General features: G+C 41.5%; 4 protein-coding genes across 4 annotated transcripts; 2 read left to right on the top strand and 2 right to left on the bottom strand.

The window, feature by feature from the left end:
- Positions 1-46: 46 nt before the first annotated feature.
- LOC111657816 (uncharacterized) lies at positions 47-7,001 on the top strand. The gene is made up of 2 exons (XM_023410141.2): positions 47-2,568; positions 5,234-7,001. The coding sequence occupies exons 1-2, from the start codon at positions 2,371-2,373 to the stop codon at positions 5,519-5,521; spliced, it is 486 nt and encodes a 161-aa protein (XP_023265909.1). The 5' UTR covers positions 47-2,370; the 3' UTR covers positions 5,522-7,001.
- LOC147818888 (alanine and arginine rich domain containing protein) lies at positions 7,000-8,265 on the bottom strand. The gene is made up of 2 exons (XM_087175096.1): positions 7,789-8,265; positions 7,000-7,540 (listed from the first exon to the last, which is right to left on the bottom strand). Exons 1-2 carry the CDS (start codon positions 8,011-8,013, stop codon positions 7,418-7,420), a joined length of 348 nt encoding a protein of 115 aa, XP_087031222.1. The 5' UTR covers positions 8,014-8,265; the 3' UTR covers positions 7,000-7,417.
- A 3,440-nt stretch (positions 8,266-11,705) lies between these two features.
- Positions 11,706-20,085, top strand: rad21b (RAD21 cohesin complex component b). Its single transcript, XM_023410146.2, has 14 exons — positions 11,706-11,957; positions 13,732-13,928; positions 14,302-14,431; positions 14,723-14,822; positions 15,422-15,528; positions 15,799-16,008; positions 16,190-16,312; positions 16,456-16,584; positions 16,668-16,891; positions 17,021-17,177; positions 17,280-17,425; positions 17,685-17,897; positions 18,053-18,136; positions 18,371-20,085. Exons 2-14 carry the CDS (start codon positions 13,785-13,787, stop codon positions 18,560-18,562), a joined length of 1,959 nt encoding a protein of 652 aa, XP_023265914.1. The 5' UTR covers positions 11,706-11,957; positions 13,732-13,784; the 3' UTR covers positions 18,563-20,085.
- On the bottom strand, positions 19,683-22,735 carry utp23 (UTP23 small subunit processome component). Its single transcript, XM_023410147.2, has 3 exons — positions 22,317-22,735; positions 22,053-22,227; positions 19,683-20,797 (listed from the first exon to the last, which is right to left on the bottom strand). The coding sequence occupies exons 1-3, from the start codon at positions 22,502-22,504 to the stop codon at positions 20,435-20,437; spliced, it is 726 nt and encodes a 241-aa protein (XP_023265915.1). The 5' UTR covers positions 22,505-22,735; the 3' UTR covers positions 19,683-20,434.
- Positions 22,736-22,975: the final 240 nt, after the last annotated feature.

Raw genomic sequence — 22,975 nt, forward strand, 5'->3', positions numbered from 1 at the left:
GGGGGGGGGGGGGGGGGGGGGGGGGGGGGCAAGAGCACAGCGTAATCCGGCAGGGGAGAGTTTAGCTCAAAAAGGCTTCTTTCCTTGACTCTGCCTCCTTCAAAATGGCCGCCACTTTCTCCAACTGTTTAGGGGAGTTTGTTTGCTGAATCTGCTAGTGTGTTTTGTCAGAGTTGATGATGGTGTTGTTTGTGGTAGCATAGGCAAGATAAAGAAAATAGTCATGGTGTGAGGAGCAGTGATGGCTGGCATTAGGGGAGTGACTCTGGGACGCCAGTGATCACTGTCTAGCCTCCTGGAGGTGTTGTGGGACCAACTAGACGAAACACTGGTGAAAGGAGGTTCCCACCTGATGACCCCAAAGACATGTTAGTTATCACTGCTCATTAGTCTGTACAGCTAAATTAATAGTTATCATAGGACATGTTAAGCTTAGGGAGCTATTCACTGAGTCTGGTCCATTTTCTGTAGCACAAGCTTTGTGTTTATCTTAAATTCATAAGTGACAAATGAAAATGCAGAATGCAGGAATTGCATTGCCCTTTTTAATTGAACCCCTCACATTAAGAGCTGTTGAGTGCAACTGATGAAGTTATCTTGCTAAGCCCATATTCTACAGTAGCTGTGTGGTGTACCCCCTAACAGGTCTCATCCAGATTTTAAATTGGACATAAACTTTTTAAGATTTGAAAGATGCATTTTGGTCCTAGACATTACACAAACTTTTTATTTTTTTATATCATTATTTAGTTTCATTCATTGTTATAGAGCAAACTGGGATTTAAGGTTCTCCCTTTAGTTTCTAACTTTCTAACTCTAAGCTGTGCATGTTCACAAATATTCACCAATCTGCTCTGGGGCACAGGAATAAGAAATGTGAATTCTTAAAAAGGGTTGGGTGCTCCTTTAAATGCACAATCCATGAGTATGATATAGTGTTTCTAGCCTCAAAGCTTCTGGTGCAGAAAAATAACAGACTAAAATCATATATGTTAAAGTCATCATAGAACCTAGAGGGGACTTTATTAAAATGGTCATTAAATTTGAAAGTTAAAATGTCATTTTCATTTTCAAGGGGTAATGAGGGGTGATGAGTTTGTAAAGCCTCCTTGACATTAGCGCACAATAAGTCCAGTGTCCTATTATCTATGGTTTGACGTGTGAAATACTGAGTAAATGTAGGTAAAAGTGGAGGACAGGGAAACATGATTTAAGCCTCCAGAGATGAGGAGGATAGTCTGCGGGTGCAGTGTTTGCAGTTTTCATGGTGGCGTGGATGACGTCACTGGCTGTGTCGGTGTGGGTGGAGCGAGGGATGTATACTGCTATGGCGATAGATAACTTCTTCCCACCCACATCAGTGCTTTTCAGTCTCTTTGACTGCAGCATTAAGCGCATGAGACAATCACACACTAAAAAAGCTGTTTTTCTTTTATTCTACTTGAGAGTAGTGACGTTTGTTTTCTTGAAAAGGTCTAAAAGTGGAGTCAGTTTGACTAAAAATAGCTTTTCAGTGTGTCAAGTCTATTTTGGTCAATACCGTCTGTGGACTCCAGAAAGTGGGCCTGTGTTCGGTTTGCCAAAGTGTTTTGTGTGTGTGTGTGTGTGTGTGTGTGTGTGTGTGTGTGTGTGTGTGTGTGTGTGTGTGTGTGAATAGATGGAGCCGTGGGGTTGCTAGGGGCTGCAGAGTGAGGGGAAAATGGCACGAGAAGGGTTAGTTACACATGGCTGTTCACACTGTTCTTAAGATCCTGACCCCGCAACAGGCCACTCACCCGGTCCATGAGAGCTCTGCTCACACACTGTGTGTGCTTGTTTGTGTATCTTTATGTGTGTACATATGCATGCACATGCTCTGCCCTCCCTGGACCCTCTTTAAACAGACCAAACAACGGACCAGAACCATTGCAAGCCCCAGTATTTTTTAAAGATGCACAACTGTTGTAGCCATGGCAACCACCCGCCTCCTCCCCTCTTCTCCATCCTAATGATCACTGTGTGTTTGCGTCTGATAAAAAGCCCCAAAAGTGGTATACAACTCCAGGTCAGGCATCTGGACAATGCACTGACGTCAGACCTGCTCCGTCACATTCACACTCAAGTGACACCAGTTCACTTTGCCAGGGAACTGAGGGTGCAATGTTTGAGAGACAGAAAGCAAGAAAAGAGAGAGGGAGTGGAGGGGGGGGTGTTTGGAAGAAGAGAAAGAGAGAGCGAGTTCCTTATAAGTCCTCAGAAGTGCAAGAGATCTAATAACGGAAGGAGAGACCAGACGAGGCTGTATCTGCACTACAGCTGAGTAGACGCAGCACAGAAGAGGGTCCAGAAGAAACCCAGTTAGAAAAATTTAAGATTATCACTAACCCTAACATGATGGAAGTGGTCCTAACTAGACTGCGGGACTTCTCCTGCAAGACCTCCACCTTTGATGACTGTAAACCAGCCGGACAGACTTCATGCAGGGAGCTTCGGACAAGGACTGACCACCGCAGAGAAGGGTGCACAGCTGGAGGAGAGGGCACCAAACTGGACATCGAGAGTGCACTGGCCTGGCTGCGAAGAGAACTGGTAAGACCGGGGCTTGACTTAGTGTTCATGCTACTTTATACATCTACATCACTCCATTTCAGAGGCAAATGTTCTACTTTTACTGCTTATTTGCTAGTCACTTTGATTTACATATAAAATATATCCAGAAAATGTTTTATTTTTTTATTTCCTTGCATACAAAAATATAAAGTGAGTGCTCCATAATTGAACCCTTTTAAAGAGCCATTTTTGTTTTGTTTTTTACATTTGTTACTTTAAAGTGGGACCATGTAACTTTTGAAATAAGTAATAACTCATTCTGTATTTTACAAATGAAACATTGAGCTCATGAGTTGATAAAGACACCCATGCTCAGGTCAATACACTCAGAGACTTTGTGGCTACAGCCTGACTTGCTCTGGTATGACCAGTAGCAAGTTATTTTAGCTAATGTTAGCAAACTTTAGCTCAATACTGCTTTGTAACAAACATTAAAGAGTCAATTCACAGATCTGACAATTTTCCTTCTTGAGCTGTATTGTTTTAGCATTTCACTAACGGGACATTTTCACAAGTAGCCACAGTGGCAACTGTTCAGCAAAAGTTACATTGAGTACATTGTCTGCTAATATTTATGAATTTTACCCAAGAAAAATTTTGAACACTACTTTTTCTTAAGTAAAGGATCTGAGTACTTCTTCTACCACTGGAGATACATATAATACATATACATATAAAGCATGACAACATATTTGAGCTGTCAAGCCCTCTGTGTGGTCCTCTGATAACTTCAAGATTCCAGCGTGTATAAAGGCATTTTATTGTCCATTATTCCGAAGGTCAAGACATTTGTCACCCAAACAAAATGACCTCCGGGGTCACGCTGAATGTTTTTGTGTGGGAGGCCCAAGTTATTGCCTTTTTGTTCCTAAGATGCATGTAGGGCATGTTGTTACAATGTCAAGCCCCTTTAAACCAAAGAGGGCGCGTGTGTGTGTGTGTGTGTGTGCGTGCGTGCGTGCGTGCGCGCGCGCGTTTATGTGTCTGTGTATGTATGAGTGTGTCTATTTGTACCTCTGTGAGCAACAGTGTAAGACTCATTGTCACGGCCTAATATATCACTCGGCATTAAGTGCATTCACCCAGACAGCTCGTCATGGTAACCGAGGAGAAACCACGCATCTGAGCAGGAGCTGGACAAAACACTAAAAACAGGGGCCTCCTGGTTGGTTTATAAACAATCCTCTGTAGAGCAGCAATGAATGACAGAACCTGCATTCTACTCATGTTAAAGAACAAGTAGAATTTACTGTATTTCAACCCAGACCTTATTAAAATATTGTTTCTCATCAGTTATTATGAGCAACAGCTTCAGCTTTGGCAGACTCTGTGCTTAAACAAACTCCTCTCTGACCTTTAAAATTCAGGATAAATGTCAAGGTCTATGTAGTGGCTGCTGCTGTTTATGACCTTGCAAACAGCAGTTGACAAAATGACCTCACCTCATAGCTGTCCTGGGGCTTTTGATCATATCACATGATCTTCAGCTGCAGAAAGAGAGAAATGTAAATGTTCAAATTTCCTTTTTTTTAATGAGCATTAAACCAAAGATTAAACTACACAAACATATAATTCTTAATTCAATGTATTTATTTATATTATTTACTTACTTATTTTATATATCCTGGATAAATTTGTGCCAATCTCATGTACAACCACAGCAGAGATTAAAGTACCTGAACGATTGACTAGTTTGACTGTGGTCCAATAACATAATTTCCATCATGAGGTCTGATTCACAACCTCATCTCTGTGATGAATGCAGAGTAGAACTGTTGATTATCCGGCGTAAAGTATTTGTTATTTTTCAAAGTCGCATCCAACAGACACCTTCTATGTAAAAATACAAAACCATTATTTCCACTTCACGCTGACCAATGGTGAGCCTGCTGAGGTTTGTGTCACCTCCAATCAAATCTCAGTGTGATCTGTTCATGTGTTCCTATAGGGAAAGATAACAGAACTTTTTATAAGAGCAAGTACAATGGCTACCTCTTGATTTAGACTAGTGGTTGCAGTGGAACCGCAAAAGAAAAAAGGCGCATGCAGATGCAGATACACACATTCACACTATCTGAAAAGGGCTGGAGTTTGGCATAAGGAGCTGGAGCCTGCGGCATGCTCACATCTCCAAATCCCTCAAAGGAAAAGTCCATGTTTAGTCTCTCATTCCTCCAAGTGTCGACAAAGGCGGTAAAAACCAGTATCTTTCAGTCGGAGCCCAGTCTCAGCCTGGTGCTGTAATTAAGAGAGAAAAGAAATGCAGATGGGAGCAGAAGGTTTTTTTGTCTGGGACATTCCTCACTCGTTAGGACAAACTTGGACTCTGAAGTTGGTGGAATTCTGAATATCTTATTTTACAATGCCAGCAATTAGACAGTCTACAATAAGAAAGGGAAGAAAGAGAACAGCGGAGAGATGCATTTGCATTTGAAAGAAGGCAATGCTCAAATGAAATGGCTTCGCACTGAGCACGAACCTGTTCAGCTTGAATAGGTAAAAAACTCAAATTCAGTTTGAGTTTCTCATTTCTATCCCTCACCATATCATATTTGGTCCTGCCTGTGAGTTTTGTCTATCAATTAGGCAATATATCTGTGGTGTATAAAAATCTAAACTAAACAGATGTGTTCTCTCTGTGCAGATGGAAATGCGTTCCCAGGACCAAGCACTGATCCGACAGCTGATGGAGCTTCACTCCGGCATCCAGGAGCTCAAGCAGGAGTTGTCTGAGGAGGAGCAAGAGGAGGAAACAGATGAGGAGGAAGAAGAGGGCAGCTACTGGGACTCTGAGAGCGAACAAGGAAGCGGCAGCGTCTACTCCAGCTCGGGGGAGGCGGGCTTTTCCATTTCCTACCTGAAGATGTCTCCACCCCTTCGCTCAGGGGTTTCATCGAAGAAAGCGTTCAGCAGGAGAAGCTCTGTGCCTTGAAAAATTCAAACTATTACAAGAAATTCCAACTTTTGAAGTCTCTCCTCAACTTCCGTTTATCCTCTGAGTCAGTCAACAGAGACAAGGTGGAGCAATTTCCCACCATAATTTCTCTGCCCCCCTCTGAATTCTTTTATTTTATGATTTTTGCTTTGAGAGAAACCAAACAAGAGGATGGAGTGGAGTTAAGGAAAGAATCAGCAGTGGTGTCATGTCGGCTTATCATGGCCTCACTATGTTGATGCAGAAGTAATGTTCATTTAAATCCTCACACTAATTACAATATGTCATTCTAATGGCTTCATTAGTTTACAGCCTTTTTTGTGATTTCTATTTTCTTAACAAAAATATATGACACTGTAGATGAATACATTTGCTAAATCTGACAGGCTACTCAGAAGGATTTAAAGGAACTGTTCGACATTTGTGGAAATACATTTATTCACTTTCTTGTTGAGAGTTAGTCACATCCAGCTGTCGGCTAGCTTCGTTTTGCATAAAGACTGGAAACAGGGAGACAGTTAGCTTGACTCAGTGCGAAGGTTTTGAGTTTTTATTTTTGTACGGATTAAATAAATGCGATATAATCTGTTAAATTGTGAGATGTATCATTGTTGGTTGGCAGATTGTGTCGCATTCGTGTAGAGCCAGGCTTGCCGTTTTCCTGTCTTTTGGTCTAAAAGCTAAGCTAAGCTAACCAATGGATGTCTGTAGCTTCATATTTAATGGACAGACAGTAAGAGAGTGGTATCAATCTTCTCCTCTAACCCTAAACGTCCTATTCCTTTAGTGTTTGACGGGATAGCACAAGCTGTGCATTAGACATTGACCTAAAGGCAGTCCTTGTTGTCTTTGTGTAATATTGTGTGTCTGAAAGTAAGAGAAAGTTTTCTTCTCTATGTAGACAAATATTCATGTTAACAGTAGCTTTGAAGACAAACTCTCCGCTGGATTTTTCAAACACTGTACAAATGTTAAATCCTGAATTTTCTTGTTTATGTAGAACTCTGAGAAGTCTGTGAACCTGTCAATTATCACTGTGTGTGTGCGTGTGCGTGCGTGTGTGTGCGTGCGTGCGTGTGCTGGAAGCTCACTGACCTTTTACGACCTGCAAAGAGAATGGCTTCAATGCCGCAGCAGGACAGCGTGGAGTTCATTGTATCTTTATTATACACATGCAGTGATAAAACATTCTGCTGACAGTAATACGCTGTTGGACAGAACTTGTATTTTTAAATATCTCTCTGAAAAACAATTAATACAGTTAAGTTAGTGAGCCAACCTGTAAATCCATGTTTAAAATGGAAACTGTGGTTATATTGCTGATGTGTAGAAAGAACCTGTGAACTGTATAAGCTAGACTTGTTTGGAAATGAGATGTGGATGTATTTATTAACCAAACGTGAACTTTTAGCAGTATTTCAAACAGATGCTGTACTGCAGCAGTACAGTATGCCAGCATAATAAAGAGATGAAAATAGTGGTTGCACTCTTTATTTTTTGTCCTCAACATAAAAATGTTTTTTGATTCCATCTTTACATTCAAAACGTCTTGTTCCCCATCTCACGCAGAAACAAAACATGTACAAACAGCTTTCTCTGGCACACCTCTGCAAAAGTGCAAAAAAAAAAAAAAAATCGAATTTAAACGTGCCAGCGTCACACAAAACCAGGCACCTTTTATCCTTCTTATTCCTCTACCCGGACTACTTTACATGCAACTGGTGTCTATTTTGTACCATGACACATTTTATTACAATGAGGTTTTCAGCTGCATCAGAACTATTTCCTTGTCCACCCATGGTTTCCAGTAAGAGCATTTATTTTTTTTCTACCTGCTCTTCCTCTAGTCACTCTTAGGTCTTCCCCAGAGAAGGGGTTCTCTGCTGGGGCCGGTTACTGCTGATCCTCCCCCTCTACTTCCACACCTCCGTAACTCTCCCTCCTCAGTCTTTGGATCTCTGTGTTGAGCCCCAGCAGTGTCTGAGCCAGCTGGAGGTCCTGTGAGCGCATTTCCAGCTGCATGACAACAATGAAAGAACTGAATCAGCATGTCAGGAGGTATAATGTATACACTTCGGTCTAAAGACAGAAGGATGAGATGATTACTAGGTTTCTTTTTCCTATTTTCTCTACATTAATACACTGCCATCAACAACGAAAAAAAATAAGGGGCATTTGTGGACATTACAACGAATAACAACTGTTGCAAACTACAGAGAAAAAGCACTGATTGTCAAATCTGTAAGTTACCAGTCACAGCTTACCAGTTCAGACCTCAGCCAGGTTATCGCTCCATCTATCTGTGCCCTCCTCAGCTCCTCGTTGGCTTGGTAACTTCTGCCGATGCTGACTGGTCTGACAGTGGATCCCGAGTGTTGAGGATCTTCTCTGGACTCCTCTGTCGCTCTGAAGGCATGAATGAGTTTGTTTTTAATGTTCTCCAGCACCATGGTGGACAGAGTATCCTCGCTGTGACTGTCCCGGTCCATGCTGAGAGGGTATGAATGTGCGGGCAGTCACGTGTTGCTTCCCAGCACTTTCTGTGACAGAAAACAATTGACAGAAAACTTTTGGGATCCTCTTCTCTTTCTCCTTCTTTTCACCCCACCGGATCTCCAACTTATGAATCCACTCTTGAGTCGTCCTCCTTCCCCTGTGTGAGCAGGACTCCGCAGCACAAGTTTTTGTGCCTCTGCTCAGCAGCTGCAATCATCCCTTCGCCTGCCTGGAGTTGAACTGGCTTGTTTTGTCATTGTTACTATGGAGAAATAGTCCCCCGCCTTTACCCGCCCCCCCCCCACCTCTCTCCTCCTCCTTTCCGTAACACTAATAGGAATGGTGGAAGATCTCGGACAAAGACTATTGTTGCCTCCAAAAGGAACTGAAAAGACCCCTGCAACCATCGCCACAAACCCCCCTCCCCTCCCTCCCCCCTTTCTCTCTTTCTTTTTCTCAGTCAATCCCGCCCCCATACAATTCCAGTGTGAGAAATGTGTTGTGAGTGAGCTCTCATTTGGACAAAAGTGCCCATGTGTAAACCTGAGTGTGTGTGTGTGTGTGTGCCTGCCTGCATGTACAGCGTGCACAAAATCCATCACAACCCCCAGTGGACTTTTTTCAGTGCCTCTCCCTAAATAAGACCTGCTTGTCAGCTTAGGAGACAGACAGGTTGGGCGAGGAGGGAGACACTGCCTCAGTGTTAGCCGATTCAGAGGCACAAAGGCCATCCTACGGTGAAATATAACCAGGCCCTTTGTGCCCAAGTTAAGTCCATTCCCTTTGGGGTTTGTGGGATGGTTTTTGGCAGCGATGAACAGTTTTTCCCCCTGACTTTTGTACAGAGATGCGATAGGGGTCTAGTGTATTTTCCTGCCTGACTTATGGGCCTGGCTATGAGAAGTGAGAGGACACGTTTGGAGGGGACATCACACTCAGTCATTGCTTTCAAGTGCACAGCTTTTTTCCCAGGGCAGTTCCTCACCTTTAGGAAATATTTAGCTCTCTTTCAGTGTTGTGTCATAGGGAAACAAAGAGAAGCAGTGTGTGTTAGTGTGTGTGTGTCAGAGAGCGAGACCTTGCGACGTCCAAAACTCTCAGCCAAGTTCTGCTCCACACATTGACCATTAAATAAATGGCTTTGATTTGCAATTCTGTCATAAAGTAATCTGTGGACCGGTGGATGAGCATGTTGGACAGCGTCAGACAGAGCGGTGCACTTGTCAGAGCTCATAAGATGTGAGCTATGACTCCATTTGTGCAGAGGTCTGTGGAGCGTGAGAAGAGCTTGGAGGGATTGGGCCATCAGTCTTGAAGGTCAAGGGAGCAGGGCGACGTGTGACAACAATGACAGAGACAAACAAGCTGCCAAGTACACAGAGTGAGCCTCAGGTGGTGGGATAGAGTGAGAGTCCTGCATTGAAAATGTGACTTAAGTAAAAGTATTTAAGTAGAATTGGCAAAATGTAGTTAAAGTATTTAAAAGTAAGAGTATTCAATGCAGAAACATGTCCCCTGGGATTTTTATAACATCATTATTACTCGTTCATGTGTAAGCAGTGGTTTACTGTTGTAATTTGTTGAGGTTGTTGAGGAGGTAATGTATAACTATCTTAAATAGGACGTCTAATCTCCTGATCTTGATTAATCAACTGATGCCCATCACAATTATCCAGAGCACAAAGTGACACCTTCAAATTTCTTGTTTTGTCTGAACAATGGTCAAAACTTTAAGTTATTCAGTTTACTACAGTTTAAGCAGCAAATCCTCACTTTGAGAAGCTGAAATTATTTAATATTATGCTATGCAATTCTGCATTAAAACTGACTTGAACTATTAATCACTTGTTGAAATTGTTTTAATTTTCGGTGACTCATCATTTCAGCTCCAACTTTATATGCTGTGGAGTAATTTCACTAAATTGTTTTACCAGTTATGTTGTGGTGGCGAATGTAATCACTGTCTGTATTATACTCAGAGGTAATAATATCTTTGGTGTACAAAGCACAGGACTCCAGACACCCGTCAGTGGTTAGATTTAGCCAACAAAAGAACGTAGGTTAGTTTGGTTGGTTAGGGTTAAGCCTTAAGACCAGTTTACAGACTGTGAACGTATCCTTGAAGGTTAGGGAGAGATGGTGGTTTCAGTTAAATGCTGATAAACACATTGTGATTCAAGTCACTGTAGGCTTTTTCTGAATTAAATCAGGCCGTGATCTTTCTCTGATCTTGCCATCTCATGAACATGTCATTCAAAGGATGACAGATCACTTAAGTAGCAGCTCTTTGGGCGGGCGGGTCATCCATATTGAAAATTAATATTCAACCCCACTGTTGGGTGTATTGGTATATTGTGAAAAGATGGTTGTAATATTACCATCTGTGTTTTTGTATCAACTAAGAGTAATGATATTTTGTACATTTCTAAAGAAAAGGATGGTCGTGATCGTTTTGGTATCTATGGTGAAATTTTTGGTCACATGACGTATCAATTAACTGCATAGAAGGAAACCAGACACAGCCTCAGAAACCAGCCTGATCATCCGGTCACTAAGCATGTCAAAAATATAAAAACTATGGTTATATTTGTCCTATCATAATCTACCCTTGAGCTTTCCTTTTGCATGAAAGATGTAAGATAGCTGAAGGGCCACTTACTCATTGTCTTGCCCACAGTGTTTTGACGAATACCTACTTTTTAATGGTTCTCACAAGTTGCCTGAAGCATAACTGGCTATCTTAACAATCATTAAGTATGTCTTCATTTCTATTTGGGGAAGTGTAAGGTAAGATTTTACAGATGTTTAATGGACTGGAAGAGTTCAGCCTTGCTGTTTAAATTAAATTGTTGTAATTATACGGATGGAAAATACTGTAATATGGATGAAACTTTTTTTTTTTTTTTTAAGTACAGTAATTAAATATTGAGGAGCCATTATTGTCTTGAAAAGAAATTCTTCCAATTAAGTCCACCAGAGTCAGGTGATTTCTCTCTCCACTGAAAGAGCTTCCACTTCACCATTTTACACCTGACCATGTGTGTTATCTGAATGGTGTGTTACCATTCAGACAACTTTGCTGCCTCCTAGTGGTACTTTAAACTATTTGCAGAACATCACAAGAATGGTCCGACATTGCTTTTCTAAAATATGTAAAGTGTTTGGTTGGCTTGTTTTGGTGTGTCCTTTCGGTGTGTCCTTTCGCAGGCTGGTTCAAAGGGAGCAGCTGAAAAGTTGGCATTAAATGTTTCATTGCTGGACTATTCCTTCCCCTTTAAATTGACAATCGACTCAAACAATTAAATTTGAACAATACGGGTAGTAGAGACGCAGACAGAGAATGGGAGAAACTTGAGAGGAAGGCAACAAAAGGTTCAATATCATTAAAAGAAACTGTGTTTTATGTGCATTTATCTCTACTGTTTCCGCATGGAGTCAGCTTTAGGCTGAAAGTTGAAAACACTAAAAACAATATAGAATACACTCTATGATGTTTATTCTTAAATGCGTAGAACCTGTAGCTGATGAATTTTTCATATGTCTGTGCTGTATAAAGGCTGGTGTTCTCCAGTAGCCTGAGGGACTGCAGTGCTCAGTCCTCTGTCAGCTGAGCTGGTACTGTGTCACATGAGCAAACTACTGCTCTTCATGTAGTGCTCCTGGCCCAATGAAGCAGCTGTAGGAGCAGAGCTGTTCCGGAAAAACACACTACATATTTGTAAGACACAAGTAGCCTTAAGTGCCCCCTCCCTCACCCCCCCTCTCTCCCACATCAGCACCACTCTGCATCCTGCTGAGGTTTCCAAACCATCCAATCTCAGGGATGGTGGAGGAGGGAGGCAAGACGCCATCTTGTTTGTTTTAGTCATAGGAGGAGGTGGAAAAACAGCCACCAGCAGCAGCCGGCAAAACGGGAAAAAGGCTAATCGGCTAACCGGTGAGTAATTTATGTTTGATGTGACGGTGAGAAAAACAAAATAGGGCAATTAATATACATATATTTCTCTCTCTCTCTCTCTCTCTCTCTCTCTCTCTCTATATATATATATATATATATATATATATATATATATAAAACTAACAATTATAACTAACAGTTATATATATATATATTATACATTATACTTATTTACTAATGTTCAAACGGAAAGCGTCAACGGTTAATGCGGTTTAATATACCTGTAACGTATACGGGTTGTAAGGATCGTCTCCTTTTAATGACATTAACATTTAAAAAAGCCTATATGCTTTCCGCTGAACTCCTTACCTGCGTATAATGTTACTGATTCGTTATATTTTGCACTGACAGCAGTCAAACATCTGCGTTTGGTGTAGCAGTTCCTGGTACAGTGTAGTGCTGCGTGTACCGTTTTTACCTACCTGAAGGACATATTCCGGTGCATTTGCTTCTACAGACATTTAACAGACTTTAACACGGATTCAGGCATGTTTATTCATCGCATGCAGACCACAGGATATGTAAAATAAGCGTCCCAGACAGGGGCGGTTACAAGTTCATCTGAGATCCGGGGTTTATGCTGCGTCTCATTTACCTCGTAAGTTGGAGTGGGAACTACGTCACACCCGAGCCGTGATGAACAAACCGGCACACCTGTGTGGTTTGGTGTCCGTGGGGGTGGCGAGTCAGGCAGACTGGAAAATAAAGTAATAAAATGATTGGCAATAACTTCAACAGTGTCCTCATTACCATCATTAGCAGGGACAGCAACATTTTATTGTCCACGACTTTCTTACTAAAGAACTGTTTATTTCACGTTTACCCTGCCAGCTGAAATAACGTGTTAATGTTACAAATATTAGTGAACACAGCTTTTAAGTAACGTAGTCGTTCCGGGTTGCTTTTCTTTTACTTGCTTCATTTTGGTGGCCTGGCTGTCAGAGCATGAAGGCTGGTCCCTGGAAACTGTCCCAGCTTTTGCTCCAGTGACAGGGACTGAGCAAAAACACTACAAGGGGTCTCAGTTTTCAGTTCTGTCAGTGCTTTGCTTCGACCATTCAGTGTAAAACTAATTGATTTCAATGCAGCTATGATCTGCTTTTGGTACAAAAAAAAAAAAAAAAAGCCAAACATGATGAATAGTAAAAGATTTGGAGCCCAAGCCACATAAGCCTCCTGTGATCTCATATGATCACAGGACTGTGCAAAAGACAGAAGAAACTGGGTGTAAACAACAGAGTTTACTAAATTAACAGGCGGTAATTTAAAGGTGCAAAAGGTAACGAACAATGGCAAGGAGGATGAGCTATATATAAGCCATTACCAAAACTATGTTGACATAGCTTGACAAAAAGAAAAGAAATTAGGTCTTCAACTACCAATTACTTTTATTACAGATTTATCTACAGATTATTTTCTTGATTAATTTATTTTGTCTATAAATTAACCAGAAAATATGCCACAGCCTAAAGTGATCTATTATGATGACTTGTTTCCTTAAACCTGCAGTTATTTAATCGACACATGTTCATTGGTGTTGCCATGCCAGGTAATGGTTTAGAAAAGTTTCAATTAATCAGCTTTCACCCTGCCATGACAACCATATCTGCATCTTCAAAGAGATGCTTAAAAAGCTCAGACAACAAACTGAATGTGTCCTCTCAGATATCATTTTTTCTTTCCCTATTCAGAGTTGTGATTTCGGTCATATACAGTGTGTTGTTTCTCAGTGTGTGTTGTTTCCTCTCTCCAGGCCTGACGCCCTCCCCCTTCCCCTTTCCCTTGAGGTGAGAAGACACTGAGAAAATGTTTTACGCCCACTTTGTCCTCAGCAAACGTGGGCCGCTGGCCAAGATCTGGCTGGCGGCCCACTGGGACAAGAAGCTGACCAAAGCACATGTGTTTGAGTGTAATCTGGAGAGCAGCGTGGAGAGCATCATCTCACCCAAGGTAATTTCTCGTGGTGTTAACTTTCACGCCTCCCAGTCCCTTTCAAAGGAGATTATTTAAGCTTTACATGCAAAGAAAGCTTTGTGTCAGAAAGTGTGAAGTGTCCTGATTGATTCAGACTATTAATTCATTAACTGAAATCTAATTTTAGGATTGTGAACAGTGGCTGGTTATAGTCTCACAAAAGCAAAAGTTTGACACCATATTAAATGTAATATTTTGCGTTTTGTGCCTGCTGATTTCAATAGGCATTTTTTTTAAACATCATTTGGGCTTTTGTAACTTGACACATTTATATAAAACACTGCAGATTTATTTTACAGTATTGTAACAGGTTTCCTTCTAAATGTACCTTTTGTCTTTACTTTGACAGGTGAAAATGGCTTTACGAACATCAGGGCATCTGCTGCTGGGGGTGGTCAGGATCTACCACAGGAAGGCCAAGTACCTGCTGGCAGACTGTAACGAGGCCTTCATCAAGATCAAGATGGCATTTAGACCAGGTTAAGGCGAACACATTGATCAACATGCAATACTGTACATACACACAATATAAATACACACATCGGTTGCTTCACCTTCACCCTGTACACACAATAAATGATTCCAAATTTATTCAGAAAAATTTAGTTTAAATTATTTATTGTTAAATTATTCTCGCCAATGTATCAACCTGTTTTCTGTACTTTTCCTACCCATCTAAGGCTCTTTCTTAATACCGCATGTGTTTATGTTATCAGAGTTAAGCTTGATTACTCGTGCTGTAACTCTTTTCCTACATTTTGGTGTTTCAGGTGTGGTGGATCTTCCAGAGGAGAACAGAGAAGCAGCCTACAACGCTATCACTCTTCCTGAGGAGTTCCACGATTTTGACCAGCCACTACCAGACCTCGAGTGAGTCCTCTATCAGTCTACCTCTTCAGGAGAGAAAATTAGGTAGAAATACACAAGAAAATTTGTTGGGCATTTTTTTCCTGCCTTTACTAGATAGAAAAGGAAAAGTATAGAGATGACAGGAAAAAAGAAAATGATAGAAAGACGAGGAATGACATGCAACAAAGGTCCAAAAGCACTCTCTGGTTCACAGTTGGCCCTAGGCCACCATGGCAGCTGTTGTGTACGTACAGTATACTTGACATTTCTCTTGCTTAAAAACATCAGTTTTTAGTTTTTCTTTCCAGTATATTTCTGCCTGTAATGTTGACTTTTCATTAATATTATAGAACATCCGTATTTTCTTTTCTCCAACTAGAAGAATTATTATGATGGCTCTCACCCTTGCTCTCGACCTGCATGTATTACTCATTTGAATATTTTGGGAAATGTAGATGCAAAGAGACAAAGCAGGTGGGTTTACAAGCACTTCAACACAAATGAACTCCTGGAAGATATTGAATAAGTAACAAAGTCTGGATTTAGTTTACATACGAAGGGAAGTGCAGTGAATGCAAGATAAATATTGAATTGACTGTGCGGTGTGCTTTCGCTTTCAGTGACATTGACGTGGCTCAGCAGTTCAACTTGAACCAGAGCAGAGTGGAGGAGATCACAATGAGAGAGGAGGTGGGCAACCTCAACCTGCTGCAGGACAACGACTTCGGTAGGCATCTTTTCCTCCGAGCATGCAGACTTTTGTTTATGTTTGACAGTCGAGAGCTTCCATGTAACACCACAGCTTTATCCTGTTATAAATGGGAAGCCACACGGAAGGATCTGAGGATAAATACTTCATGAAAGGATCCTTTTCTGAGATCCACCAGCCGCCAGCAGTTTAAACACTTTTTTTTCATCGTTAGTTGACAGGTTCACAGCCTCGTCTCGCCCACATTTTACATTATATACTGTAAGGATACACATTTCTGTTGTGCAGCTGACTTCGGGATGGACGACCGGGAGATGATGCGGGAGGAGAGTGCGTTCGAGGTGGACATCATGGGGACATCAGCTTCCAACCTGCTGCTGGAGGCTGAAGGAGCAACTAACCCGATGGCTGATAAGTCCAACCACCTGGAGTACGATGACCAGTACAAGGATGACTTCGGAGACAACCCCATGGAGAGTAATGAGGGAGGCATGCTGGGTAATATCCTACACTTCATTGGCGAAATAGATGCAATAATTTTAGGACAGCAAGTTTTGAACCTGAGAAAATAATACAACACACTTTAGTTTTCTGATATCTGTATATTAGATATCAGATATATATTATTACACTTGCACTGTACACTGTGTTCATAAAATGACCTTTTATCTCTGTGTAGTGGACAAGCTGCTGAGTAACGAGGATGGCGGTGGCATCTTTGACGATCCTCCCGCCATCACAGAGAGTGTGATGATGCCTCAGGACCACGGAGACGATGATGATGACTTTGATGCCCTCTCCGGTCAGTTCCACAAATAACTGCAGCACCAAGTCGTTGTTTCGTGGTGTGTTGCAAAAGCTGGTTGTATTAAGGTTGAAATTACAGTGTGTCCGCCTCTTCATAAATATCCATTGTGGTGAGCGGCTGTGATTGTGTGTTGTTAGCGGGAGCCCCAGACAGTCCAGACTCAGGCCCAACAGAGCCCCTACCAGCCATGGCGGACCAGGCAGAACAGACAACCCTGGTTCACAATGAAGAAGAAACCTTTGCCCTGGAGCCCATTGACATCACAGGTAAAGCCGCTGATGTCAAGAGATATCAGAGCTACTGCGGTCTGTGCTGCTGTTTTACATCCGTCTCCCTATGGCCTGTGCAGTAAAGGAGACCAAGGCGAAGCGTAAGAGGAAGCTTATTGTGGACAGCGTGAAGGAGTTGGACAGTAAAACCATCCGTGCACAGCTGTCTGACTACTCTGACATTGTCACCACCCTGGACCTGGCGCCTCCCACCAAGAAGCTGATGATGTGGAAGGAGACCGGAGGAGTCGAGAAGCTTTTCTCACTGCCTGCTCAGCCTCTCTGGAACATTAGGCTGCTCAAGGTAACAGAGATGTACAATTATTCAGGGATAATTATACACAGTGCTATTGTGATAACAGTCCCACAAATTACAGAATTAAAATACTTTATCTCTCTGCCTCTGTGCTTTCTCTGCTTTTCTCTTTTTTAGATGTTTACAAGGTGTCTGACACCGCTGGTGCCAGACGAGCTGAGGAAGAGGAGGAAAGGTGGAGAGGCTGACAGTCTGGATGAGTTCCTCAAAGATCTGGAGAACCCAGAGGTGCCCAGAGAGGAAACCACAGGCCACCAGCAGAGAGACATCATGGGTGAGAAATGGCTTTTTGTGTACAGTTATGCTGAATGGGCACAAAGGAAACATATTTTGTTAATGTCAGTGTTCCTATCGTACACGTCCATTTGCCTTCCAGACCAGACCATCATGGAGGAGGCCAGTGCACTTCAGACGTCAGCTGTGGAGGGAAGCAGGACGACGCTGGATGAATCAGTCATGCCCCCACCATCTTCCCAACGAGGCCTGAAACGCAAATCCCAGGACACAGAGCCAGCCCTGCCTGTGAGTTCACGTCCCCATAGTAGTAGTGTCTGAACTGAAGAAGATGCAAACTCACCACCCATCCTTACACCTATTAGACTTTTCCACATCTGATATCCACCCGTATTTAATGCCATCTAACTCCAGTAACTTCACTCTGTTTACTTTTCTTATTTTGCTTTTCTTATACCCTTCACTCTCCTCTGTTGCTCTGCTCTCTCTTTGTCCTCTCTTATAACTCTCCCACCATCTCTGTGTCCTCTTACACTCTTTCCTCTAGATGGGAGCTTTGGACCAGCAACAACAACAACAACAGCAGCAGCAGCAGCAGCAGCAGGGGTCCAGAGCCTGTAATGTGTCCCAGCAGCTGGAGGTGTCGTCTAATGTGGAATTACCCCCAGAGGAAACCACCGCTAACATCAGCCAGCTGATAGAGTTGGACCTGCTCGCCGATAAGGACAAGAAAAAGAACGATGATGACTCTGATGAAGAGGTGAGATTGAGATCCACAAAAACTTTTAGTATTATTTTTTCTTATTTTATATAGTTTTTTTTTTTTTCATCCTTTAACTGAGCATGGACAGACTCGTTGTATCAAGGACTCCACCACCTTTATCAGTATTTACAGCAGAGTTTTTCGTGTGTCAGGAGGAGGAGGCGCAGGGAGGCGACCAGGACCAGGAGGAGAAGAGGTGGAACAAGAGAACCCAGCAGATGCTTCATGGCCTACAGGTGTGTATATGGTTGTCGTCTTAGAAGAAACAGAAGAACAGAGCAGCAAGTGAAGAGCAATGCATGAAATAATACAGCAGTCAATATAAATTAATAGTAGAGATCACTTCCCCATGTGAGTAGATGAAGCAAAGTACACTACTAATACATTATTAAATGATGGAGATACAAAATGCTTGCACCTTCCCTGACTCTCTCTCTGTCTCTCACTCTCTCACCCTCACCTTGGCTCAGAGGGTGATGGCCAAAACAGGCGCCCAGTCGGTCAGCCTGCTGGACCTGTGCAGGAACAACAACAGGAAGCAGGCAGCAGCCAAGTTCTACAGCTTCCTGGTGCTGAAGAAGCAGCAGGCGGTGGAGCTCGTCCAGGAGGAGCCTTACAGCGACATCATAGCTACACCTGGACCTCGCTTCCACATCATCTAGGGAAAAAAAATACTCTCCTGTGTACCCCTTACATTTAGGTTGGAAGACAATTTTGTGTTTACACAGCGGCAAATCAATCAACCGTGTTACTTGTAGACTCATCTCTCCCACTACTGCGGGGGAAAAAAAAGAAGATCTTATCTGATAGGTTCTCATGTACACAACCAAAAGGAGCATGCACCATATCCAGATTCTGCAAGAGTACAATATAACAGTTAACAGTAGTGATTTGCAGACTCGGACCAGGAATGCATCATTACACACGTGTAGTGTAGCACTTTAAGCAGTTGTTTTTGCAAATGCTTTGCCCGCATCAGACTGTTTACGCCTCACAAGAGTCAGCAAAACTACAATTGTGTCCCAAATCTGTACAACACACTGACTCTAAGCAGGATCTGAATATGAAGTGTGTTCAGACTATTTATACCAAAACACATTAGATTTTTGAGTACACTGTTATTCTCCTATAATTCAATTCACACAGGAAATGGAGAAGTTTCTTACGGCTAGAAAATCAAATTTGAATCTAATTGTGGATGATGGTGAAATAGCTCTACAACATATGATAAAACATAAAAAGTTCCTAATACTGGATAATGGAAAAACATTATCATTGACTTTGACTCTTTGTTTAATCAGCAGTGTCATTCTGAAGTCAGTTGAAGTCAAGTCTGTTGACACTTAGTATCACTTCCTGTAAGGATAAAATGGTTAAGATGATTTCTGGCCAAAAAAAAATACTGTGAAGATTAGTATATAGTGTGTAGTATTGAATTGGGACACATTTTATAAAAAAAAATATATATCTTCAGTTTTAACCTATAGATAATGTAAACATCAGTGGTTTGCCAATATGTGCATGCTCTATCCTGTAATATTTTACTAGAGTGGAATTGCTCCAGGAACTACTTTTTATTGCCGTCTTGCTCCCTAACTCTTAAAATGACTTGAAGTATGTGACACATAGACTTCTTTTATCCAATGTCCCTTTTATATATTGATAATCATTTAGTTACTGAGTGACATACAGTAATATATTGTCTTGATAATGAAGACTATTCAGCTGTTGTGGTGTAATACTGTTCCACAGTAACCTTTGACAGTGTAAATCAAATAGATACTCTGTTCAATATTCATTTAATGTTATAACATATAACAGTTGTAGAGAAATGAATTGTTTTTTTATTTAAAAGTAAAATGGATTTTTAATCTAAATGACGTGGAAACCTGAAACATGATCAAGAGAAGTCTGAATGAACACATGTGGGATATGCGTCATTGTTTGGACTCTAAACTCATTGTACGACAAAAATACAACAGAACTAATCACACAGTGTACAGTATAGTATGTCATTGTGACCACACTTCTTTCTGTGCTTCTGCGAAGACAGCTGAATGCATCGTTTTTGATATCCACTTCCATATAAACTGTTTGTTATGTAATGTCTGAGTGCATCTTATATTTCAAACTATGTGCCTGTAAACCTGCTTTTTTATTTTGTATAAAAGCCAAGACAAATCCTCTCAATCTCAAAAGTATTGCTTTGTTTCTGAACAGTTTCAGTTCCATGCCTGCAAAGCCATGAGTCCTGGAAACTGTTGCAAAACTTTTCAAAATTAAACAAATACCATGACCAGTATTTCAGAATGGCATTTTGTGTAACAAACATCAATTTGTTCTACGTGGTAACATCAGAATAACAGACCAGAGGTTAATGTGGAGAGTGTAATAATTTTAGATTGGGGTTATATTAAACATGAACATCTTTGACTTCTTCGAATAATATTTATGCAAGAAACAACATGGCTTAAGTCTCTGTCTTCTTGCCATATTATGTATTTGTAACTGCAGGAGCAGATAGATTAATCTCCTCACTCCGTATTTTGTTTCTTGTGTCGACTTCTTTTCCTCTTCTCCCCCTGCTCTGACTTCTTCAGTGGTGGCGTCGGCACTCCTTTCTTCTTCTTCTTAAGGCAGCTCAGAGGGTTAGGGTTGTTCTGTTTCCTCTTCCTCTTCTTCCCTCGCCTCTCTCCGTCCTTCTGGTTGATTCCCTGCTCCTCTTTCAGGCTGCGGATGCTCTGCTGCTGGGCCGGGCTCACCAGCTGGCCGAGCTGGACGGCCTGCACGTGGTCGAGGGACGTCTGGCTGGGTTTGTCCAGCACGATGGTGTTGAGGATGATGTAGAGCAGAGGAACGCCTGGGATCTTCTTCAGGCCCGTGGTCACTGTGTGGTCCTAGAGATCACACACACACACACACACACACACACACACACACACACACACACACACACACACACACACACACACCAAACATAGTGGACTTGTGTGAAGGGATGCAAATGTTATACATGTCAACAGTACTAGTACTTGGCTTTAATTTAGGCTCTTCCTAAACTTCCTAAACAAATTCCTTAACTGATATCAAGGGATTCATCAAGTTAATAAGCACCAAAAGCAGCACTCTCTACCTGTCATTAGGATAAAACACATTTTAAAATCGATTCTCCCAGGGTTGATGCTGATTTGCTTCATTCTAAATCAGTGTTTTCTCCACATTTTTGACTGGTGGCTCCTTAAAACGAAGCAGGGTCTGCTTGCAACCCCTCGTCCAGTTGTGACCATTTAAACAAAGAGGGATTTTCTCCTCTAAATCTCTAATCTCTAAGTCTGTTTCATTTTAATAACTGTTAGAGGCTCAAAGAGGTAAAATTCATCAATGCATCCACAACCAGGAGATATTTTAAACATATGAGAGTGGACTAATTCACTATGCTATTACACAAGTTCCCTTTTCTCCATATCTACTCATTCACACTTTGTGCTGAGCACCTACATCTGCACAGACTCCGTCCCTCTACATTGTTTTTAGAGACACACATGCATGTGACATATGCAGCTGCACTGTCTGGTATATTTATTTACAACACTTTTAATAGTTTAAGTACTTTCTTGGCAAACACCCAATCTACTTACTGGTAATCTCTTATACACAGATGGGAATCTAATGAAAGCTTTATTAAAAAGGTAAATAATATGCCGGAGAGGTCAAATAGCTAAGCTTATATACACTTTAAATCCTACTAAGTTACCTACCTAAGTTGAAACTGTTTTAAAGAGGTGCTGATGCAACTTTATGATCATGTGGAGCCTGAAGTTTTTGGTGCTGTTGAACTGTGTTGCATTATACTGATATTTTAACAACCAGCCTCCAAAATGGTCATAAAGTTAAATCAACTCCTCTCTAGAGTGATCTAAACATTACACGCTTCATGAACAGAGGATTTGTTGCATGACTGTTATATTGCACTGGGCTCATCTGGGTCTATCTAATACACTGGAAACTGAGTGTTGAAACATGTAGACAGTGCCAGTCACTTCCACCCTAAAACAAATTTTATTTCTAATGTAATTTCCTTGCATTTAATACAAAATGTAAAAGCCTCCTCTGGGTGGTGTTTGAGTGTGTGTAGGATCTCAAAGTATTTACCTGAGTGGCTACAAAGTAGTGGTGTGGGTTTGTGTCCCCCAGCATGGACAGCAGACACTCTGAAGCGGGGACTGGGTTCTTGAAATGTGGACAATTCCTGACCTGAAACCTCTGCAGGATGATTTTGGCTCCATACAGCTCTTTCCCCAGAGTCTCCAGTTCTTTCAGTGCACAGCTGAGATAAACACACACATGGGTAAATAACGGGATATTAGATAAGATGGGACAGTTAAATGTATCCAGTACAGAAGTAAATCTACTCACTTTGTGGTGCACAGATGCACCTCCCCCATCAAGTACTTGGGCATTTGTTCTTTGATCTGGATCTTGTTTTTCAACGCAGCCTGACAAAAAGTCCCATCGATGAGGATCTGAAAAGGTTCCCTAAAGTTGAAGTTGTATTTGTAGAAACTTATGGTTTTCTTGGCTTGTTTCTGTCTCTTGATCTTCATGTTGGTTGTTGGGTAAAGTCAAAGCACAGGCTGGTTCTGGTTAATAACAACTTTTCTTCTTTCTCTTCAGAAAATATCAAGAGCCTTTAGCGATGTTTTCAAATGTCCGGTGGAGTTTAACAAATTTAATGGACGATTTTCGTACACATTCTCTAAATATCACTATCAACGGACTTCAGCATGGATTCTGATGTACACACGCTTGCGGTACTTACTTCTAATGGCACCGATCGGAAACAAAGTACACGACGAAGGTTCCGGTGGTTTAAGAAATTGTCCGACCGTCCTGTCGTTTATGTTTTGTTTTATTGTGTGTCACACTGAGTTTCATTAGACAAAGATGTACAATCCAATAATAAACAAACCAGCATAAACAAAAACAAAAACCTTAAAGTATATAGATACCTTTTCAAAATTTGGACTTTTAAGTAAAACATTTGGACTTTTAATTCAAAATTATGAGTTTACTTT

Source organism: Seriola lalandi, unplaced genomic scaffold (assembly GCF_002814215.2).
Source record: "Seriola lalandi dorsalis isolate HSWRI2012SDOR001 ecotype SW California unplaced genomic scaffold, Sedor1 jcf7180002054414, whole genome shotgun sequence".
In the NCBI taxonomy this organism is placed as follows: Eukaryota; Metazoa; Chordata; class Actinopteri; order Carangiformes; family Carangidae; genus Seriola; species Seriola lalandi.